Source organism: Canis aureus, chromosome 31 (assembly GCF_053574225.1).
Source record: "Canis aureus isolate CA01 chromosome 31, VMU_Caureus_v.1.0, whole genome shotgun sequence".
Taxonomy (NCBI): Eukaryota; Metazoa; Chordata; class Mammalia; order Carnivora; family Canidae; genus Canis; species Canis aureus.
Genome location: NC_135641.1, coordinates 21,289,503 through 21,312,204, shown reverse-complemented (window position 1 = coordinate 21,312,204; position 22,702 = coordinate 21,289,503). Strand labels below are relative to the sequence as shown.

Below are 22,702 nucleotides of genomic sequence, written 5' to 3'. Positions count from 1 at the left end.
ATTTACTATTAACAGAAGAGACTCCAAATGTATACAATGAAAGAGAAATTTGAAAAGGAGCAACAATATGACTTTTTTCCTTGGATTTTCCTCAGACCATTACAACACATCCTAATTATCAGCTCATGGTACTCTCATGCAACTTAAGGAAAGTTAGTGTTTTATAAATCACAATTCTCGGAGTGATAACTGAAAAAATAGGCACTGGTTTGAATCACGAAGTATTAAGGATTTTATGTACTCAGTTTTTTGTTTCTTTAAAGATTTTTTTTTAATTTATGCATGAGACACACAGAGAGAGAAGCAGAGACATAGGCAGAGGGAGAAGCAGGCTCTCTGCAGGGACTCTGATTTGGGACTCAAGTCCAAGACCCCAGGATCACGACCTGAGCTGACGGCAGACACTCAACCACTGAGCTACCCAGGCATCCCTGTAATGAGTTTTTAATCCCATTTTTTGGTTAAGTTAGATGTTTATCATCAATAAGAATATGATTAATATATTTTCATTTATTCACAGGATTTATATGAAATAAAATGTTTTGGGGAGCCTAACTGGCTCAGTTAGTGGAACATCTGACTCTTGATCTTGGGTCATATGTTTGAGTCCCACACTGGGTGTAGAAATTACTTAAATAAATAAACTTAAAAAAAAAAAAGAATCAATCAATAAAATATTTGGGGTACCCAGGTGGCTCAGTCAGTTAAGTACCTTCAGCTCAGGTCATGATGTGAAGTCCTGGGATCAAGCCCCACGTCAAGCTCCCTGCTCAGCAGGGAGTATGCTTCTCCTTCCCCCTCTGCCCCTCCCCACCAACTTGTGTGTGCTCTTTCATTCAAATAAATATTTTTAAAAATAAATAAAATAAAATATTTTCTTAAGACAATGTGCTTTATTTTTTTAACCAAATAAGGAGATCATTCATTGATCTAGACACTAAAACATATATTCTTTTTATTATTTATATTTTTATAGATACAGCATCTTTTAAAAGATTTATTTATTTATTTATTTTAGTAACCTCTGAAGTAACCTGAAGAAGTAACTCTAAGTTATGTCTTAAAGGATAAAGAACAGACCTTTAGTAAGATAGCTACACTGTATGTGTGTGTATGTACACACAAGCATATCTGCAGACATGCCTGTGAGTGAAGATGACAAACTAGCAAAGAAAACAAATCTAAGTCACCAGTGGAATTCCAGGAGAGACTAGATGAGCTACGGAGTGTATTTGTGAAAGGTTTCATGAATCAGGTATAGATTTAAACCAAATCACAGACATGGTTTTTTCAACACTGAGAGCCTAAAAATGAAATTACTTCTTTACCAGTTAACCTCTACTTCTGGGATAAAACAGAATAGCAAACACTTTACTGAGGTTCCATCCAGTGAAATATGTCAAGAAAATGAAGGAAATTTTTTAAACAGTGAAAGAAAGCCTTAAATGCATTGAAAGCTGAATCTGGAATAACATGTATTCCCAAGAACGGCCAAGAAAAAATTTTTAAAATAATAATAATCAGGGGAACATACCTTACCAAATAGAATATGCTATAAAGCAAAAACAATTTAAACAGTATAATATTGGTACATAAATAAATATTAATAGAGTGTAGCATTGGATCCATACTTATATGGGACTTAGTATTAAATATAAGAAAAAGATGGATCAGCTGATAAACGGATATTGGGACAACTATCATCCATATGAAGATAAAAAAGTCCCATTTCCAAGTATTTCATTTTCTGACCATCTATCAATTCCTATCTTTCCAGCTCCATTCCTAATCCAACTATTTTTTGACTCACTGGGAATTCTACTTCTTACCCACATCAATTTTCACTACCTCTCACTGCTCTTTATATAATTTCCTTCTCTCCTTAGCTTAGATTCTACAGCACATCACTACCACAATAACCTCATTATAAAAGTGAGGAAATCAATGAACTGAGAAATCAGTTCTGGGTGAACTGTCTACATCAATGTCAAAGTCCTTAGGAATGACATCAAGAGGAAATTAGGACAATAGGTGCTAAAAATGTTTTTGAAAGAGGGGAGTAACTGGGAAATTAGCAGATGTCTGCAACAAGGAGGATCATGATGCTCCAAAGGAGTGGACAGTTTTTAGGCAGAAACAGGGAAAAGATGGTCTAGATGCCACAAATACATGCAACGAATACACACACCCCATGCCTAGACCAATGGTACATGGTGTGAGAGGAAAAAGATAACTGCCACCTGAAAGCTGTTCTCAGAAAAGTGTTCTCGGAAAATAGTCATGTTTTATTTAAGACTCAGGAGTGGATGATGCCTAAGTGGCTCAGTAGGTTAAGCATCTGCCTTTGACCTAAGTCATGTTCCCAGGGTTCAGGGACCAAATCCCACATTGGGCTCCCTGCTCAGTGGGAAGTCTGCTTCTCCTTCTCCCCCTTGCTCATGCTCTCTCTCTAATAGATAAATAAAATCTTGGGATCCCTGGGTGGCGCAGCGGTTTGGCGCCTGCCTTTGGCCCAGGGCGCGATCCTGGAGATCCAGGATCGAATCCCACATCAGGCTCCCAGTGCATGGAGCCTGCTTCTCCCTCTGCCTGTGTCTCTGCCTCTCTCTCTCTCTGTAACTATCATAAATAAATAAAAATTAAAAAAAAAAATAGATAAATAAAATCTTAAAAGAGTTAGTAGAGGGAATGTTCTGAAGAGGGGTGAGGATATAGGAAATTTCACTGATAGTAAACCAAAACTACTTGTACAATTCATTCATACAATGAATGTATATGTGATATTTAACATCATTTAAAGATATAAAGAATACACATAAGGTGAGCCTGGATGGCTTAAGTCATTATCTCATGAGTCGTGAGATCAAGCCCTGCATTGAGCTCCATGCTCAGCAGAGAGTCCGCTTGAGATCCTCTCCCTCTGCCCTTCCCTCACCCCGAACTCACACACACACATGTGATATCCCCCTCCCTCCCTCCCTCTCTCTCTCCATCTCTCTCTCAAATAAATTAAAAAAAAAAAAAAAAATGGGGTGCCTGGGCGGCTAAGTTGGTTAAGCATCTGACTCCTGATTTTGCCTCAGGTTACAGTCTCAGGGTCTTGGGACAGAGCCCTGCATTGGGCTCCCTGCTCAGCAGGGAGTCTGCTTAGGGATTCTTTCTCTCCTCTCCCTCTAGCCCCCTCCACGCCCACACACACATTCCCACTCTCTCTCTAAGATAAAAATAAATAAATCTTTAAAATAAATCAATTTTTTTAAAAAAAAGAATACACCTAAATGAAACAAATTTCAGAATAGCATATACATAATCATTCCATCTTTGTGGAACAACAAACAACTACTATACTAGGCTAATATATGTAGGAAGAATATCACTGGGGTTAATTCTGAGAGTATGAGATCATAGGGAACTTTCAACATTAAATATTTTTGTAATGTCAGAATCCAATGTTTAATTCTATTACATTCTGATATTCATAAAAAACAAGAATACTTTTATGTTTATCTCTATATAAAAAAGTTTAGCTATTTCCAGGGGGAGCAAAATCCAATAATTCTAACAGGAGGAAATAATGCTTTTTCAGGGAGACAATAATCTGCAAGACGGAACAATAGTTAAATGTCTATTGTGCCTAAAAGTCAAAGTTAAATGAATAATAATATAATAATTAAAGGGAACATTCTCAAGTTAAATCACTCTTCTAGTTCAATAAATCTTTATTTCTTAAATTAAATAACTTGACTGTGCTTACCTAACTTCCACAAGGTCATTTGGTTTATAGCTGGGATGAAGAAAGAACCAAACTTTCTTGACAAAATGATTAATGCTGGGTTCTCTACGAGACCCTCGGACATATACCATCCACTTATGGGTTGACTGGTCATTTTCTTCTCTCTTATCAGGAGGTATGTACCTAAAGGAGAAAAAAGGAAGAAACTTGAATTCTTTTTTTTCCTTTAGAAACCTAACAAAACAACTCCTACTTAAAACAAGATTAAAAATAAATTATAAGAAAAATGGGCAGCCTGGGTGGCTCAGTGATTTAGCGCTGCCTTCAGCCCAGGGCCTGATCCTGGAGACCTGGGATCGAGTCCCACATCAGGCTCCCTGCATGGAGCCTGCTTCTCCCTCTGCCTATGTCTCTACCTCTCTCTCCTCCACCCCTCTCTCTCTGTCTCTCACAAATAAATAAAATCTTTAAGAAAAAAAATCAATTACAAGAAAACAAATGGGAATTCACAAATATAGGAGATTAAACAACATGCTACTATACAACCAATGAGTCAAAGACAAAATCAAAAACTATCTTAAGACAAGTGAAAATGGGGATCCCTGAGTGGTTTAGTGGTTTAGCGCCTGCCTTCGGTCCAGGGCGTGATCCTGGAGTCCCAGAATCGAGTCCCACATCGGGCTCCCTGCATGGAGTCTGTTTCTCCCTCTGCCTGTTTCTCTGCCTCCCTCTGTGTCTCTCGTGAATAAATAAATAAAATCTTAAAAAAAAAAAAAAAACAAGTGAAAATGGAAATACGACATACTAAAACTTAAGGGATACAGCCCGAGGTTTTAAGAAGGAAATTTATAGCAATAAATGTCTACCCTAAGAAGGCTCTCAATCTAACTTTACACCACAAGGAACTAGAAAAAGAACAAACTAAGCCCAAAATTAGTAGAAAGAAGGAAATAACAACGATGAGAGTGAAAACAAATGGAGACAAAAAGACAAGAAAAAAGATTAAAGAAACTAAAGAGCTGTTTTGCTGAAAAGGTAAACAAAATAGACAAACTTTTGGCTAGACTTACCAAGGAAAAAGAGAAAGGACTCAAATAAATAAAATTATAAACAGGTAAGAGGACACATTACAACTAATATCCCGCAAATACAAAGGATCATAAATTATGACAGTCACCCAGCTGACTCAGTAGATAGAGCATGTGACTCTTGATCTCAGGGTTGTGGGTTTGAGCCCCACAGTGGGTGCAGAGATTACCTAAAAATAGAATCTTAAAAATAAATAAATAAATTGTTACGAAAAAGAAAAGGAAAAACCACTATCAACAATTATATGCCAACACACTGGACAACCTAGAAGAAATGGATAAATTCCTAGAAACATACATGCTACAGAGACTGAATCATGAAGAAATAGAAAATCTGAACAGAACAATTACTAGTAAGGAGATTTAATCAGTAATCAAGTTATCCCAACAAAGAAAATTCTAGGATCAGATGGCATAAAGGGTGATCTCTGCCAAATATTTGAAGAATTGATACAATTCTTTCTAAAACTCTTCCCCAAAAATAGGAGGGAACACTTATAAATTAATTTCACAAAGCCAGCATTACCCTGATTTCAAAGCAGACAACACTACAAGAAAATCACAGGCCAATATCCCTGATAAACATAGATGTAAAAATCCTCAACAAAGTATTAGCAAACAGAATTCAATAGTACATAAAAAAGATTACACATGATGATCAAGTGGTAGTTATTCCAGGTACGTGAGGATGGTTCAACATCTGCAAATCAATCTATACATTAATAAAATGAAAGATGAAAACCATATGATTGCCTCAACAGATGCAGAAAAAACACCTGACAAAATTCAACATCTATTCTTTTTTTTATATTTTATTTATTTATTCATGAGAGACACAGAGAGAGAGAGAGAGGCAGAGACACAGGCAGAGGGAGAAGCAGGCTCCATGCACCGGGAGCCCGATGTGGGATTCGATCCCGGGTCTCCAAGATCGCGCCCTGGGCCAAAGGCAGGCGCCAAACCGCTGCGCCACCCAGGGATCCCTATCCAGGCACCCTTATGTAGATTTTTAACTGTGAGGGAGGTTGGTGTCCCAAATCCTCGCATTGCTCAAGATTGCTCAAAGGCGAGGAGCAAGATGGCGGAAGAGCAGGGTCCCCAAATCACCTGTCTCCACCAAATTACCTAGAAAACCTTCAAATTATCCTGAAAATCTATGAATTCGGCCTGAGAATTAAAAAGAGAACACCTGGAATGCAACAGTGAGAAGAGTTCGCGCTTCTATCAAGGTAGGAAGACGGGGAAAAAGAAGTAAAGAAACAAAGGCGTCCAAGGGGGAGGGGCCCCGCGAGGAGCCGGGCTGAGGCCGGGGCGAGTGTCCCCAGGACAGGAGAGCCCCGTCCCGGAGGAGCAGGAGCTGCACCGACCTTCCCGGCGGAAAGGGGCTCGCAGGGAGGTGGAGCAGGACCCAGGAGGGCGGGGATGCGCTCGGGCTCCCCGGGACAGTAACAGACACCTGCGCCCCGGGAGAGTGCGCCGAGCTCCCTAAGGGCTGCAGCGCGCACAGCGGGACCCGGAGCAGCTCGGAGGGGCTCGGGCGGCGGCTCCGCGGAGGGGGCTGCGCGGCCCGGGAGCAGCTCGGGGTGGGGGGGGGCTCGGGCAGAGGAAGAGGTTCCGTGCGGAGGGGGCTGCGCGGCCCCGGGAGCAGCTCGGAGGGGCTCGGGGGCGGCTCCCCGGAGGGGGTTGCGCGGCCCGGGAGCGCGAATCCACCAGCGCAGGCTCCGGAGCACAGGGCGCCGGGACACAGCCCAGGATCCGGCCTCCCCCGGGACAGGCAGAGGCCGGGAGGGCCCAGGACAGCAAGGACGCTCCTGCCCCAGCTGAGCACATCAGCGGCCCCGCCCCGGAGCCTCCAGGCCCTGCAGACGGAGTTCCTGCCGGAGCTGAATCCAGGTTTCCAGAGCTGGCCCCGCCACTGGGGCTGTTCCTCCTGCGGCCTCACGGGGTAAACAACCCCCACTGAGCCCTGCACCAGGCAGGGGCACAGCAGCTCCCCCAACTGCTAACACCTGAAAATCAGCACAACAGGCCCCTCCCCCAGAAGAACAGCTAGACGGACAACTTCCAGGAGAAGCCAAGGGACTTAAAGTACACAGAATCAGAAGATACTCCCCTGTGGTTCTTTTTTTTTTTTTTTTCTTTGCTTTTGCTTTTTGATTTGTTTCCTTCCCCACCCCCTTTTTTTCTTTTTCTTTCTCTTTTTCTTCTTCTTTTTTTTTTCTTCCCTTTTTTTTCCTCTTTCTCTTTTCTTTCCTTCTTTCTCTCCTCTCTTTTTCTCTTTTTCCCAATACAACTTGCTTTTGGCCACTCTGCACTGAGCAAAATGACTAGAAGGAAAACCTCACCTCAAAAGAAAGAATCAGAAACAGTCCTCTCTCCCACAGAGTTACAAAATCTGGATTACAATTCAATGTCAGAAAGCAAATTCAGAAGCACTATTATACACCTACTGGTGGCTCTAGAAAAAAGCATAAAGGACTCAAGAGACTTCATGACTGCAGAATTTGGAGCTAATCAGGCAGAAATTAAAAATCAATTGAATGAGATGCAATCCAAACTAGAAGTCCTAATGACGAGGGTTAACGAGGTGGAAGAACGAGTGAGTGACATAGAAGACAAGTTGATAGCAAAGAGGGAAACTGAGGAAAAAAGAGACAAACAATTAAAAGACCATGAAGATAGATTAAGGGAAATAAACGACAGCCTGAGAAAGAAAAACCTACGTTTAATTGGGGTTCCCGAGGGCGCCGAAAGGGACAGAGGGCCAGAATATGTATTTGAACAAATTCTAGCTGAAAACTTTCCTAATCTGGGAAGGGAAACAGGCATTCAGATCCAGGAAATAGAGAGATCCCCCCCTAAAATCAATAAAAACCGTTCAACACCTCGACATTTAATAGTGAAGCTTGCAAATTCCAAAGATAAAGAGAAGATCCTTAAAGCAGCAAGAGACAAGAAATCCCTGACTTTTATGGGGAGGAGTATTAGGGTAACAGCAGACCTCTCCACAGAGACCTGGCAGGCCAGAAAGGGCTGGCAGGATATATTCAGGGTCCTAAATGAGAAGAACATGCAACCAAGAATACTTTATCCAGCAAGGCTCTCATTCAAAATGGAAGGAGAGATAAAGAGCTTCCAAGACAGGCAGCAACTAAAAGAATATGTGACCTCCAAACCAGCTCTGCAAGAAATTTTAAGGGGCACTCTTAAAATTCCCCTTTAAGAAGAAATTCAGTGGAACAGTCCACAAAAACAAGGACTGAATAGATATCATGATGACACTAAACTCGTATCTGTCAATAGTAACTCTGAATGTGAACGGGCTTAATGACCCCATCAAAAGGCGCAGGGTTTCAGACTGGATAAAAAAGCAGGACCCATCTATTTGCTGTCTACAAGAGACTCATTTTAGACAGAAGGACACCTACAGCCTGAAAATAAAAGGTTGGAGAACCATTTACCATTCGAATGGTCCTCAAAAGAAAGCAGGGGTAGCCATCCTTATATCAGATAAACTAAAATTTACCCCAAAGACTGTAGTGAGAGATGAAGAGGGACACTATATCATACTTAAAGGATCTATTCAACAAGAGGACTTAACAATCCTCAATATATATGCCCCGAATGTGGGAGCTGCCAAATATATCAATTATTAACCAAAGTGAAGAAATACTTAGATAATAATACACTTATACTTGGTGACTTCAATCTAGCTCTTTCTATACTCGATAGGTCTTCTAAGCACAACATCTCCAAAGAAACGAGAGCTTTAAATGATACACTGGACCAGATGGATTTCACAGATATCTACAGAACTTTACATCCAAACTCAACTGAATACACATTCTTCTCAAGCGCACATGGAACTTTCTCCAGAATAGACCACATATTGGGTCACAAATCGGGTCTGAACCGATACCAAAAGATTGGGATTGTCCCCTGCATATTCTCAGACCATAATGCCTTGAAATTAGAACTAAATCACAACAAGAAGTTTGGAAGGACCTCAAACACGTGGAGGTTAAGGACCATCCTGCTAAAAGATAAAAGGGTCAACCAGGAAATTAAGGAAGAATTAAAAAGATTCATGGAAACTAATGAGAATGAAGATACAACCGTTCAAAATCTTTGGGATGCAGCAAAAGCAGTCCTAAGGGGGAAATACATCGCAATACAAGCATCCATTCAAAAACTGGAAAGAACTCAAATACAAAAGCTAACCTTACACATAAAGGAGCTAGAGAAAAAACAGCAAATAGATCCTACACCCAAGAGAAGAAGGGAGTTAATAAAGATTCGAGCAGAACTCAACGAAATCGAGACCAGAAGAACAGTGGAACAGATCAACAGAACCAGGAGTTGGTTCTTTGAAAGAATTAATAAGATAGATAAACCATTAGCCAGCCTTATTAAAAAGAAGAGAGAGAAGACTCAAATTAATAAAATCATGAATGAGAAAGGAGAGATCACTACCAACACCAAGGAAATACAAACGATTTTAAAAACATATTATGAACAGCTATACGCCAATAAACTAGGCAATCTAGAAGAAATGGACGCATTCCTGGAAAGCCACAAACTACCAAAACTGGAACAGGAAGAAATAGAAAGCCTGAACAGGCCAATAACCAGGGAGGAAATTGAAGCAGTCATCAAAAACCTCCCAAGACACAAGAGTCCAGGGCCAGACGGCTTCCCAGGGGAATTTTATCAAACGTTTAAAGAAGAAACCATACCTATTCTCCTAAAGCTGTTTGGAAAGATAGAAAGAGATGGAGTACTTCCAAATTCGTTCTATGAGGCCAGCATCACCTTAATTCCAAAACCAGACAAAGACCCCACCAAAAAGGAGAATTACAGACCAATATCCCTGATGAACATGGATGCAAAAATTCTCAACAAGATACTGGCCAATAGGATCCAACAGTACATTAAGAAAATTATTCACCATGACCAAGTAGGATTTATCCCTGGGACACAAGGCTGGTTCAACACCCATAAAACAATCAATGTGATTCATCATATCAGCAAGAGAAAAACCAAGAAGCATATGATCCTCTCATTGGATGCAGAGAAAGCATTTGACAAAATACAGCATCCATTCCTGATCAAAACTCCTCAGAGTGTAGGGATAGAGGGAACATTCCTCGACATCTTAAAAGCCATCTATGAAAAGCCCACAGCAAATATCATTCTCAATGGGGAAGCACTGGGAGCCTTTCCCCTAAGATCAGGAACAAGACAGGGATGTCCACTCTCACCACTGCTGTTCAACATAGTACTGGAAGTCCTAGCCTCAGCAATCAGACAACAAAAAGACATTAAAGGCATTCAAATTGGCAAAGAAGAAGTCAAACTCTCCCTCTTCGCCGATGACATGATACTCTACATAGAAAACCCAAAAGTCTCCACCCCAAGATTGCTAGAACTCATACAGCAATTCGGTAGCGTGGCAGGATACAAAATCAATGCCCAGAAGTCAGTGGCATTTCTATACACTAACAATGAGACTGAAGAAAGAGAAATTAAGGAGTCAATCCCATTTACAATTGCACCCAAAAGCATAAGATACCTAGGAATAAACCTAACCAAAGATGTAAAGGATCTATACCCTCAAAACTATAGAACACTTCTGAAAGAAATTGAGGAAGACACAAAGAGATGGAAAAATATTCCATGCTCATGGATTGGCAGAATTAATATTGTGAAAATGTCAATGTTACCCAGGGCAATATACACGTTTAATGCAATCCCTATCAAAATACCATGGACTTTCTTCAGAGAGTTAGAACAAATTATTTTAAGATTTGTGTGGAATCAGAAAAGACCCCGAATAGCCAGGGGAATTTTAAAAAAGAAAACCATATCTGGGGGCATCACAATGCCAGATTTCAGGTTGTACTACAAAGCTGTGGTCATCAAGACAGTGTGGTACTGGCACAAAAACAGAAACATAGATCAGTGGAACAGAATAGAGAATCCAGAAGTGGACCCTGAACTTTACGGGCAACTAATATTCGATAAAGGAGGAAAGACTATCCATTGGAAGAAAGACAGTCTCTTCAATAAATGGTGCTGGGAAAATTGGACATCCACATGCAGAAGAATGAAACTAGACCACTCTCTTGCACCATACACAAAGATAAACTCAAAATGGATGAAAGATCTAAATGTGAGACAAGATTCCATCAAAATCCTAGAGGAGAACACAGGCAACACCCTTTTTGAACTCGGCCACAGTAACTTCTTGCAAGATACATCCACGAAGGCAAAAGAAACAAAAGCAAAAATGAACTATTGGGACTTCATCAAGATAAGAAGCTTTTGCACAGCAAAGGATACAGTCAACAAAACTCAAAGACAACCTACAGAATGGGAGAAGATATTTGCAAATGACATATCAGATAAAGGGCTAGTTTCCAAGATCTATAAAGAACTTCTTAAACTCAACACCAAAGAAACAAACAATCCAATCATGAAATGGGCAAAAGACATGAACAGAAATCTCACAGAGGAAGACATAGACATGGCCAACATGCATATGAGAAAATGCTCTGCATCACTTGCCATCAGGGAAATACAAATCAAAACCACAATGAGATACCACCTCACACCAGTGAGAATGGGGAAAATTAACAAGGCAGGAAACAACAAATGTTGGAGAGGATGCGGAGAAAAGGGAACCCTCATACACTGTTGGTGGGAATGTGAACTGGTGCAGCCACTCTGGAAAACTGTGTGGAGGTTCCTCAAAGAGTTAAAAATATACCTGCCCTATGACCCAGCAATTGCACTGTTGGGGATTTACCCCAAAGATACAAATGCAATGAAACGCCGGGACACCTGCACCCCGATGTTTCTAGCAGCAATGGCCACGATAGCCAAACTGTGGAAGGAGCCTCGGTGTCCAACGAAAGATGAATGGATAAAGAAGATGTGGTTTATGTATACAATGGAATATTACTCAGCTATTAGAAATGACAAATACCCACCATTTGCTTCAACGTGGATGGAACTGGAGGGTATTATGCTGAGTGAAGTAAGTCAGTCGGAGAAGGACAAACATTATATGTTCTCATTCATTTGGGGAATATAAATAATAGTGAAAGGGAATATAAGGGAAGGGAGAAGAAATGTGTGGGAAATATGAGAAAGGGAGACAGAACGTAAAGACTGCTAACTCTGGGAAACGAACTAGGGGTGGTAGAAGGGGAGGAGGGCGGGGGGTGGGAGTGAATGGGTGACGGGCACTGGGGGTTATTCTGTATGTTAGTAAATTGAACACCAATAAAAAATAAATTAAAAAATAAATAAATAAAAATCTTGAACCAAAAAAAAAAAAAGATTGCTCAAAGGCCAACTGAGTAAGTATGTATATATGTATGTATATAATGGAATATTATTCTTCAGCCATGAGAAAGAAAGAAATTCTGACATTTGTGAGAGAACACAAATGAAAATGGAAGGCATTATGCTAAGTGGCATAAGCCAGACAGAGAAAGACAAATACTACAGGGTATCACTTAAATATGGCAAAAAAAAAAGGCAAACTCATAGAAACAGAGCAGAAAAACAGTTACCAACCAGAGGCTGAGGGTAGGAGAAATAGAGAGGCTGGTAAAAGTGTACAAACTTTTAGCTTTGAGATAAATAAGGTCTGAGGATTTAATGTATAACAAGGTAACCACAGTAAATAACACTGTAAAATTTGCTGTGGGAATAGAACTTAAATGTTCACACCAAAAGAAAAAAGATAAAAAAAGATAAAAAAAAATAAAAAATAAAAATAAAATTTTAAAAAATATAAAAAAGATAAATATGTGAGGTGATGGGTGACAGGGCTCCTGACTGGCTCAGTTGGTGGAGCTTAAGACTCTTGATCTCAGGGTTGGGAGTTCAAGCCCCACACTGGGCATAGGGATTACTTAAAAATAAAATCTTAAAAAAAAAAGAGAGAGAGAGAACTTGATGGCAGGAATTCCTTCAAAATGTATATACACATCAAATCATTATATACACTTTAAATCTTTTAATTTTGTTAATTATGTCAACAAGACTGAAAATTTTTTTACTGAAGTATAGCTTACACAATGTTACATTACTTTCAAGTGTACAACAGTGATTCAATACTACATTATGCTTTGCTCACCATATCTTTCCTCATACACTATTACAATACAACTGACTTCATCTCCATGACTTAATCATTATAACTGGAAGCTCATATTCCCACTCCCCTAAAAAATATTTTTAAAAATTTTAATCCCATCAAGATTTTAACAGTTTTATCACTGAACCAAGCAACTTGAGTCTTTGCATTTAATCCTTTTCTTTTAAACATTTTTCTTTTTTTTCTTTCCTGGTCTAAGAACCATTCTCATGAAGTTTGTTTTATTTTATGATTACTACCATGCAATAAAAAAAAAAAAAAAAATCAACCTTGCTTTTCCAAGCAGATACATGAGATAGAAATAAATTGGCATATTTTACTACTGGTTTAGGGACTCTCTAGCCTTTGGGTTGATTCAGGTTTCAGAGTGCTAGAACTCTGAACTCTTCTAATTCCTACTCATTGCTACCAGGAAGGTTGTAACTGGTCTCTTAACCCGTAAACACCAAAACAAATCATTCCCTTTAAGTCCTGACCATGGTAAAACCAGTATCTCTAGCTCTCCCTTTATTTCATGAGGCCTCCTTAAAACACTCTGTTGGAAAATATGGTCATGGCCTTCTTTTTTTTTTTTTTTTTTTTAATTTTTATTTATTTGTGATAGTCAGAGAGAGAGAGAGAGAACGAGGCAGAGACACAGGCAGAGGGAGAAGCAGGCTCCATGCACCGGGAGCCCGACGTGGGATTTGATCCCGGGTCTCCAGGATCGCACCCTGGGCCAAAGGCAGGCGCCAAACCACTGCGCCACCCAGGGATCCCATGGTCATGGCCTTCTATATGTTTATTTATGCCTATGGTTATCCTTAAAAATGGGCCAAGTTATATTGATTTTTACTGTGAATCCAAACTTTCATGTCTTGGTCATAAAGTATTATCATTTCTGTATTTACAAAATTCGGTTTCCTAATGATTTTGTTCAGTATTTCTGTACCTATATTTACAACCATGTATGTCCTATAATTTTCCTTTTCTTATGAATTGTCTGGCTTTATTTAAAAAGTTAGGCTACTCTCATAACATAAACTGACAAGTGTTGCCTCTTTCCCCCAGAAGATTTTGGAAGGTTTTGGTTTGTTTGTATGTATGTATGTATGTATGTATGTATGTATGTATTTATTTATTTATTTATTTTAAGTAATCTCTATATCCAATGTAGAACTTGAACTCATGACCCCAGATGAAGAATCCCATGCTCTACCAACTGAGCCAGCCAGGTGTCCCAGTAGTTTGAATTTCTAGACATAAATAAGTTTTCTAGGGATGCGTGGGTGGCTCAGTGGTTGAGCATCTGCCTTCGGCTCAGGTCGTGATCAAGGGGTCCTAGAATCAAGCCCTGCATCAGGTTCCCTGTGGGAAGCCTGCTTCTCTCTCTGCCTATGTCTCTGCCTCTCTGGGTTTCTTGTGAATAAATAAATAAAATCTTAAAAAAAAAATAAAAAAAAAAAAAACCTTTTCTAGGAGTGCCTGGGTGGCTCAGTCAGTTAAGCTCTGGCTTTGGCTTAGGTCATGATCTCACAGTCCTGGGAGTGAGCCCCCTATCAGGTTCCTCTGCTCATTGGGGAGTCTGGTTCTCCCTCTCCCTCTGTATCACCCCTCATTTGTGTGCTCTGTCAAATAAATAAATACGATCTTAAAAAAAAAAAAAAAACAGTTTTCTAGTTTTCCTACTATCATTGATTAATTGCAATAAATAGTCAAAATAGTAGTCTGGGTTGGGGGACCGGGTGGCACAGTCGGTTGGGCATCCCACTCTTGGTTTCAGGTCATGGTCTCAGGGCCATCTGGCTCTGTGCTCAGTGCAGAGTCTGCTTGAGATTCTCTCTTCCTCTGCTCCTCCCCCATGTGCTCATGCGTGCGCTCTCTCAAATAAATAAATCTTCAAAAAAAAAAATCTACAAAAACAAAAAGTAGTCTGAGGGCACTTAGCTAACTCAGTCAGTGCGACTCTTGATCTTGGGGTTGTGGGTTCAAGCCCCAAGCCAGGTGTAGAGATTGCTTAAAAATCTTAAAACAACAACACCACCACCACCACCACCACCACCACCACCACCACAGTGGTCTGCATGATACAAGTCCTTTGATATTTGTTGAAGCTTCCTTTATGGCATATTGTGTAGTCCATTTTCATAAATATTCCTTATGTGCTTAAAAATGTTTAACTAGGGGCACAGAGGTAGAGTCAGGTAAGCATCTTACTCTTGATTTCAGCTCAGGTCATGGTCTCTGGGACATGGGATCGAGTCCTGCGTTGGGCTCTGTGCTCAGCCAAGGGACACCCGGGTGGCTCAGTAGTTGAGCATCTGTGCTCAGCCCAGAGTCTGCTTGTCCCTCTTCCTCAGCTCCTTCCCCTACTCGCTCTTGCTCTCTTTCAAATAAATAAAATCTTTAAAAAAAAATGTTCCAACTATTACATATAATAGTCTACATGTATATATTAGATCAAGCTTTGTTAAATGATGTTTGAGTCTTTTACATTTATACAGGTATTTTGCTGAGTATATCAATTACTGAGAGAGGTGCATAAAATCTCTCAGTACACTAGTATATTTAGAATTTCTCCTATGGTTCTGTCAACTTTGGTTTAGATACTTTAAAACTTTTATCTAAAAAAAAAAAAAACTTTTATCTAGTACACAGTTGTTTAGAATTTTTGTCTCTCCCTGATGAAAAGAACTTTTTAACATTATATAATAACTCTTTCCCTTTATGAATATTTTTGGTCTAAAATTTCATTTTGCCTGATATCAATGTGCTACACTGGTTTTCCATTGGTTAGTATCTGCCAACTATATCTTACCTATTTGCTTGCTTTCAATCTTTATGTATTTAGATATGTCACTGATAAAATAAAATTTAGTTCTGTATTGTTTATCTCAAGATAATTTCTATCTTTTAACTAGATAACTAAATCCCTAGGCAATTTTTATGATTGTTGATATATTTAGATTTGTTGTTACTAAATCATTTTATACTATTTGTCTTGTTTTTTCTCTTTATCATATCCTTCCCTCCTGTCCCTGCTTAAGAATCAAAAGATTTTTTTCCTTTTCATTCAATTTCACTTTCCTCTTACTACTTTTAAAGTTTAAATCTCTATGTCTAATTTTTTAGTTATCTTAGCTACTCTAACATTCTTAACAAGTCTAAAGTAAATCAATAATTTTCCCTCTTCCAGAACAAAAAAGGACTTTACAACTCTCATGCCAATCATTCCTTCTCTACCTAAAATCAATGATTGGCCATTATTTTAGGTCTAGCTAGTCTTCAAAAAACCAAAACACCTACAATTTAAACGTAATTGTTTGAAAATGTCAATGACTGTTTCTCCTCAGTCTTCTAGTGAGCTCATCTAGATTTGCAGTTTTCGATTTTCTGAGGTGACAGGTCTTATACTATTGTTACACTTCACATGGTCGAAGAGTCCCCTTATCTAAATGCATGCTAACTCTAAAATAATCCATAAAATAGAAATCTCATAGCCTTCATCATATTTTATGCTTCCATTTAAATACTATCACATAAACCATTAGAAACTTTGCTTATTATCCTAAGACTTTTTATGAGAGACAGAGAGAAAGAGGCAGAGACATAGGTAGAGGGAGAAGCAGGCTCCCTCTCGGTGTCCATCGAAAGATGAATGGATAAAAAAGATGTGGTTTATGTATACAATGAAATATTACTCAGCTATTAGAAATGACAAATACGGGTGATCCCTGGGTGGCGCAGTGGTTTGGCGCCTGCCTTTGGCCCAGGGCGAATCCTGGAGACCCGGGATCAAATCCCACGTCGGGCTCCCGGTGCATGGAGCCTGCTTCTCCCTCTGCCTGTGTCTCTGCCTCTCTCTCTGTGACTATCATAAATAAATAAAAATTAATACCAGTGAACTGTACACTTAAAAATACTTATAAAAAAAAAAAAAGAAATGACAAATACCCACCATTTGCTTCGACATGGATGGAACTGGAGGGTATTATGCTGAGTGAAATAAGTCAATCAGAGAAGGACAAACATTATATGGTCTCATTCATTTGGGGAATATAAAAAAATAGTGAAAGGGAATAAAGGGGAAAGGAGAAAAAATGAGTGGGAAATATCAGAAAGAGAGACAGAACATGAGAGACTCCTAACTCTGGGAAACGAACAAGGGATGGTGGAAAGGGAGGTGGGTGAGGGGTGGGGGTGACTGAGTGACGGGCACTGAGGGGAGCACTGGGTGTTATGCTATATGTTGGCAAATTGAACTCCAATAAAAAAAAAAAAAATTTAGCCATAAAAAAAAAAAAAAAAAGAAGAAGAAGAAGCAGGCTCCCTGCAGGGAACCCAAGGTGGGACTCAATCCCGGGATCATGTCCCAAGCCCAAAGTGCGGCTCGGCTCAATCGTTTAGCCATCCAGGGGTCCCTATCCTAAGATTTTTAAAGGTATTTCTTGTTTGTTATTTGTGGTCCATTAATGGGGGTTGGTATATTTTCCCCCGACCTGATTTTTCCCCCCAAATAATTAGTCTGTCTGAACCTTTTATTTTCAATAATTCAATCTATTACAATTTTCATAAATACATCAACTTATTTAACAATCAAATATTTAGTGAATACCAACTATTAAGGTACAAAACAAATGAGACATATTTTCTACCCTAGAGAGATTGCAGTCTGATTTGGAGAAAATATAAAAATAAGAAATGACTATATGACAAAGATGACAAGAGCGCACAGAGAAAATACACCTAATGAGGGAGGAGAAAGGCAAATAAAGACTTTGTGAGAAAATAACATTCTTATGCTACTTGAAGAGTTATGTCTTTTTTTTTTTTTTTTTTTTTTAAGAGTTATGTCTTTATCCATTTCTAGATACTTGGCAAAATGATGGTGCTCCCACAAGACACCATGAAATCATATTGTTAAGGAGCTAGTCCTTCAGCTTGAAGAAGTTCTTTTTTTTTTTTTTTCCCCCCTTTTCTCTAGAGAGAGAGAGAGAGAGAGACAGAGACATAGGCAGAGGGAGAAACAGGCTCCATGCACGGAGCCTGACGTGAGACTCGATCCCAGGTTTCCAGGATCACATCCTGGGCTGAAGGCAGCACTACAACACTGAGCCACCTGGGCTGCCCAGAGAAGTTCTATCTTGAAGACATGAACTGTAACTTTTTAAAAAAATTTAAAACATTTTGGGGAACCTAGGTGGCTCAGTCAGTTAAGGATCTGCCTTTAGCTCAGGTCATGATCCCAGGTTCCTGGGATCGAGCCCCACATTGGGCCCCCTGCTCAGTGGGGAGTCTGCTTCTCCCTCTGCCCCTCCCTCTGCTCATGCTCTCTCTCATAGTCACTCTATCTCAAATAAATAAAATCTTAAAAAAAAAAAAAATTTAGGGGATTCCTGGGTGGCTCAGCAGTTTAGCGCCTGCCTTCAGCCCAGGGCGTGATCCTGGAGTCCTGTCTGCCTCTCTCTGTCTCTGTCTCTCATGAATAAATAAATAAAATCTTTAAAAAACAAAAATTTAAAACATTTCAATTTGGACAACAAACATTTTTTAGCAGCTAGCTAAGGCCCTGAAGGATAGAACTAGGTCAGAAAAAGTCAAAAGTTCTAAATTTATCCACACTAACATGCCTGATAAAATATACCATTTGTATATGGAGTGCCTGGAAGGCTCAGTTGGTGGAGTGTTTGACTGTTGATCTTAGGGTTGGGAGTTCCAGCCTCATGTGGAGTATAGAGATTACTCCATTTGTATAAAAGCTCATGTCTTAGAAATTTTTTACCAAGCACAATTTTACTTTATGTCAAAGACAAGCAGATACACTGAGGCAGTTTCAAGTCTTTGGACCTTACTTTATTTTAAAACAACTAAGAGTTTGGGGGAAAAACCCTTAAGGCTTCTTCCTACAGTAATACTATGATAATAAAAGTATGCCAGAGCATTAACATAAATGGATAACCAAAAATGAGAGAATACTGGATACTCACTTGGACACATTGCCCACTACTATTGTTTTCTTTACAAAAAGTCGTGAAGTTTCATCTCCTGTGAGATCAGCATTCCGCTGCTCTGTTTTATGAGAGCCAGTAATACTAGCAGTGTCCTGAAAGAAATCACAATCAATTTTCACTTTTAATTTGGACAATTTCTAATAGACAGAAACCACAAAAATTTATACAAGGTATGTATGAAGCAACTCATTTTTTTTTTAAATACAAAGTTCTCTGGCTTTATGGTACCTCTAAGAACATAAAAGAGTAATTTTACCATTTTTTTCATTAGCTTACATAAAATGTTCATTATAACTCCATGAGTGTGTGTATGTGTGTGTGTATATATATATACACACACACACACATATATATATTTACATATATATATTTAACAGTCATACACATCTGTGCTGTATATGCAAACAGGATATGGAAGGATATACAAGAAACTATTACAATGGTTACCACTGGGAAACAGGAATGGGGAAAGGGATCAATGGAATTTACTTTCTTTTTAACATTCTATATTATTAAAAACTTCTCAATGAGAAGTAATGCAGATAAATGATTCAAGTTTGACTATGGAGATAGACTGCCAGGGTTTAAATCCTGGCTCTTCCATTCACTAGATGTTTAAGTTTGTGTAATTATTTAACTTCTCTGTCTCAGTTTCCTCACCTATAGAATAAGGATAACAGGGGCACTTGGCTGGCTCAGTTGGTGGAGCACGTGACTCTTGATCTAGGGATTGTGAGTTGTGTGTTCCAGTCCCACATTGGGTGTAGAGACTACTTTAAAAATGTTTAAAAAAAAAAATAAATAAATAAATAAATAATAAAAATAAAAATGTTTAAAAACCCTAGGGGTGCCTGGGAGGGTCAATCAGTTAAGCATCCACTCCTGATTTCAGCTCAGGTCATGATCTCAGGGTTGTGAGATCAAGCCCCACATCAGGTTCTACAGTGTGGAGCCTGCTTGAGATTCTCTCTCTCTCCCTCTGCTCCTTCCCTCCATTCTCTCTTAAAAACAAAATAAAAAATAAAATAAGGATAATAGTACCTGCCTCACATGATTGTTTCATACAGTTCTCAGAGAAGTGCACCATAGTAAGTACTAAATATTTGTTACATAAACATGAACATGTATATTACATACATGATGGTAAATTTCAAAATCCTATAACCTGTATCACCTAAATTCTTTTTAATTAAACAGAATCAAAATACAGGTGCCTGGCTGGCTTAGTCAGTAAAACACGTGACCTCCTGATCTCAAGGTTGTAAAGTTTGAGCCCCACATTGGGTGCAGGTATTACTTAAAACTAAAACCTTTAAAAAAATAAACACAACCCCCCACCCCAAAAGACCATGCAGTATTTGCCCAGAAATAGTACTGGTAAGAAACAAATAAATCCAAACATTAATAAGAGTTTTCATTTTTGGGTGATGACATTATGACTTTTCTATTCTTTTTTACTTTCTTGTAGTTTAAATTTTTAAAAAATGAACACATGTGAATTTATAAAAAGAAAATTTCTTAAATTGATTTTTATCAAAATAAATAAAATCCTTGATGTCTGAATATGTGAAAAACAACCTGAAGATTTCCTCTATCATAGAACACCTGGCTGAGAAAAATCATCCAACAAGGGCTCTACAGCCAAATATTATTTTTTTTTAATATTTTATTTATTTATTCGAGAGAGGGGCAGAAGGAGAAGCAGGCTCCATGCAGGGAGCCTGATGTGGGACTCGATCCCGGGTCTCCAGGATCACGCCCTGGGCTAAAGGTGGCACTAAACCGCTGAGCCACCCAGGCTGCCCTACAGCCAAATATTATACCAAGAAGTTCAGAGCAGCTTGAGATGGGAATTCAAATGAGAATCTGGCAGGATCAAAGAGGAATAAATGGTTTTCATTTTTATTTATTACTTGTCAAGTTTCCCCCAGTTATTAAAGCATTAAAGTCTCACAAGGCAAAATGCTGAAGAGAGAACAAACATGACAAAATGGAAAGACCTTGGATAAGGTCACAGAATTGCCAATTCCTCAAGGTTTTTCTATCAATGTGGATGGCCTCTAGGAGTTGTGCAGGGCACAGTTCTGACTCAGTTTAATTCTCAGTTCTGATATTTGTGGACAAATGCAACATAAAGCCCATCTCCAAAAGGGATATAACTAACTTATTTCTTAGGGTTCCTATGAAGGTGAAATGGAATAACATGTACATACTTAATAAATACTAGTTCCCTTCTCGTCTCCCTCCCACCCATCAAACTATACCCTTCCAGTATTTCGGCTTGGTCTCTGGTCCACGTTGTTTGAGAGTCTTTCTTCTATATCCATATTGCTATTATTGTCTTTATCAGATAAGAAGTCATTATGTTGAGATAAAGAATCACTTTCTGAATGATTGGCTGATGGTGTCTCTGATCTCTGATTGGCAGGAGACGATGACCTAGATGGGGACTCCAAAAATTTCTTGATAGCAGGATGATTAAAAACCATTGTATCATAAGTCTTTGATCCCTGCAAAAATGAAAGCAAGCAAAACAAACTTTTAATCAAATCCATTAAAAGTAGGTAAAATTTTAATTTTCCATAACCCTTATCTATTTAGGGATCATGCTTAAAATTCTTCAAAATCTCCCCACAACCACAAAATGAAGTCCAAATCCGTTAATGTAATCTGAGCCAAACCAAACAAAAGGTAGAAAGTGATAATTATGTGGAGGTCTTAACACTAAAAGGTGCAAGTTCTCTGAAACGAAATATAAAATAAAGGTAAACATATAGTAAATTATGGAAAGTAAGATTTGACTTTTAAAAAAATAAGCCTCACACTGCTTTAACACATCAATTGCTCTAAATAAAATGTTACCATAAAAGATACAAAGATTTTAAAAAATGTATATGGTAAAATGGCTCCCACAAAATGTAGTACAGAATGCTTTAAAACGATTAATACTTACATATGAAGCTTGTCATCAGTCCAGTACTGAAGCCTGGAGTATTTTTGTGTATCTTGTTACTTGGATACAAAATACAGTGTATTCTCTTATAATGAGATACACTCTACAGTTCCCAGGAAGCCCAGCTTTTAAAAACTGTGCAATTAACATAATTTAGTGAGAAGAAAGGAGCCAGAAACTAGTATTTCAAAGTAACAAAATTATTGAATCTCAATAATAAAGGTTATTTTCTAGAGCTGTGATGTATTTTGTTACAGAAAATTAAAAAATTAAATAGTAGACCATAATAGACAAAACTACACCTCAATATCCTTGAATAAACACTAATCAAAATATAACAGGAAAAAAATATCAGTCTACTTCTAGACTACCAAATAACACAGTTCAGAACTGCTAATCACTTAAAAAAAAGGTGGGGGGAGGGTGTTGCCTCATGGCACAATCATTTAAGCATCTAACTCTTGGCTTCAGCTCAGGTCATGAGATCAAGCCCTATGCCGGGCTCCCACTCAAAGCAGAGTCGGCTCAAGTTCCTCTCTCTTAAGTTCCTCTCTCCTTCTGCTCCCCAATCCCTGCTGTGCTCTCATTTTCAAATAAATAAATAAGTAAATCTTAAAACAACAACAACAAAACATTAAATGGACAACCAGCTCTACAAACAGAGTTGCTACAAGTCCCACGTCATACAGTTGCTAGCCTGTAATATCCATCTTGTTGAATCTGATAGCAAGCCACGTAACAGATGACACTAAAATCTACCCTGGGTGA

General features: G+C 38.8%; 1 protein-coding gene across 5 annotated transcripts in view; it reads right to left on the bottom strand.

Annotated features, from left to right (window-relative positions):
• Positions 1–22,702, bottom strand: part of YEATS2 (YEATS domain containing 2) — a 122,328-nt gene that overhangs the window by 66,105 nt on the left and 33,521 nt on the right. For all 5 annotated transcript variants that reach the window (XR_013369385.1, XM_077879845.1, XM_077879846.1 and 2 more), the window contains exons 5-7: positions 21,246–21,491; positions 18,958–19,073; positions 3,755–3,916 (exon numbers count right to left, since the gene is read on the bottom strand). Coding sequence is in view for 4 of the 5 variants with exons in the window: in XM_077879845.1 (XP_077735971.1) it covers positions 3,755–3,916; positions 18,958–19,073; positions 21,246–21,491 (524 nt within the window). In the remaining variant the exon portion in view is untranslated. The remainder of the gene's footprint in view (positions 1–3,754; positions 3,917–18,957; positions 19,074–21,245; positions 21,492–22,702) is intronic.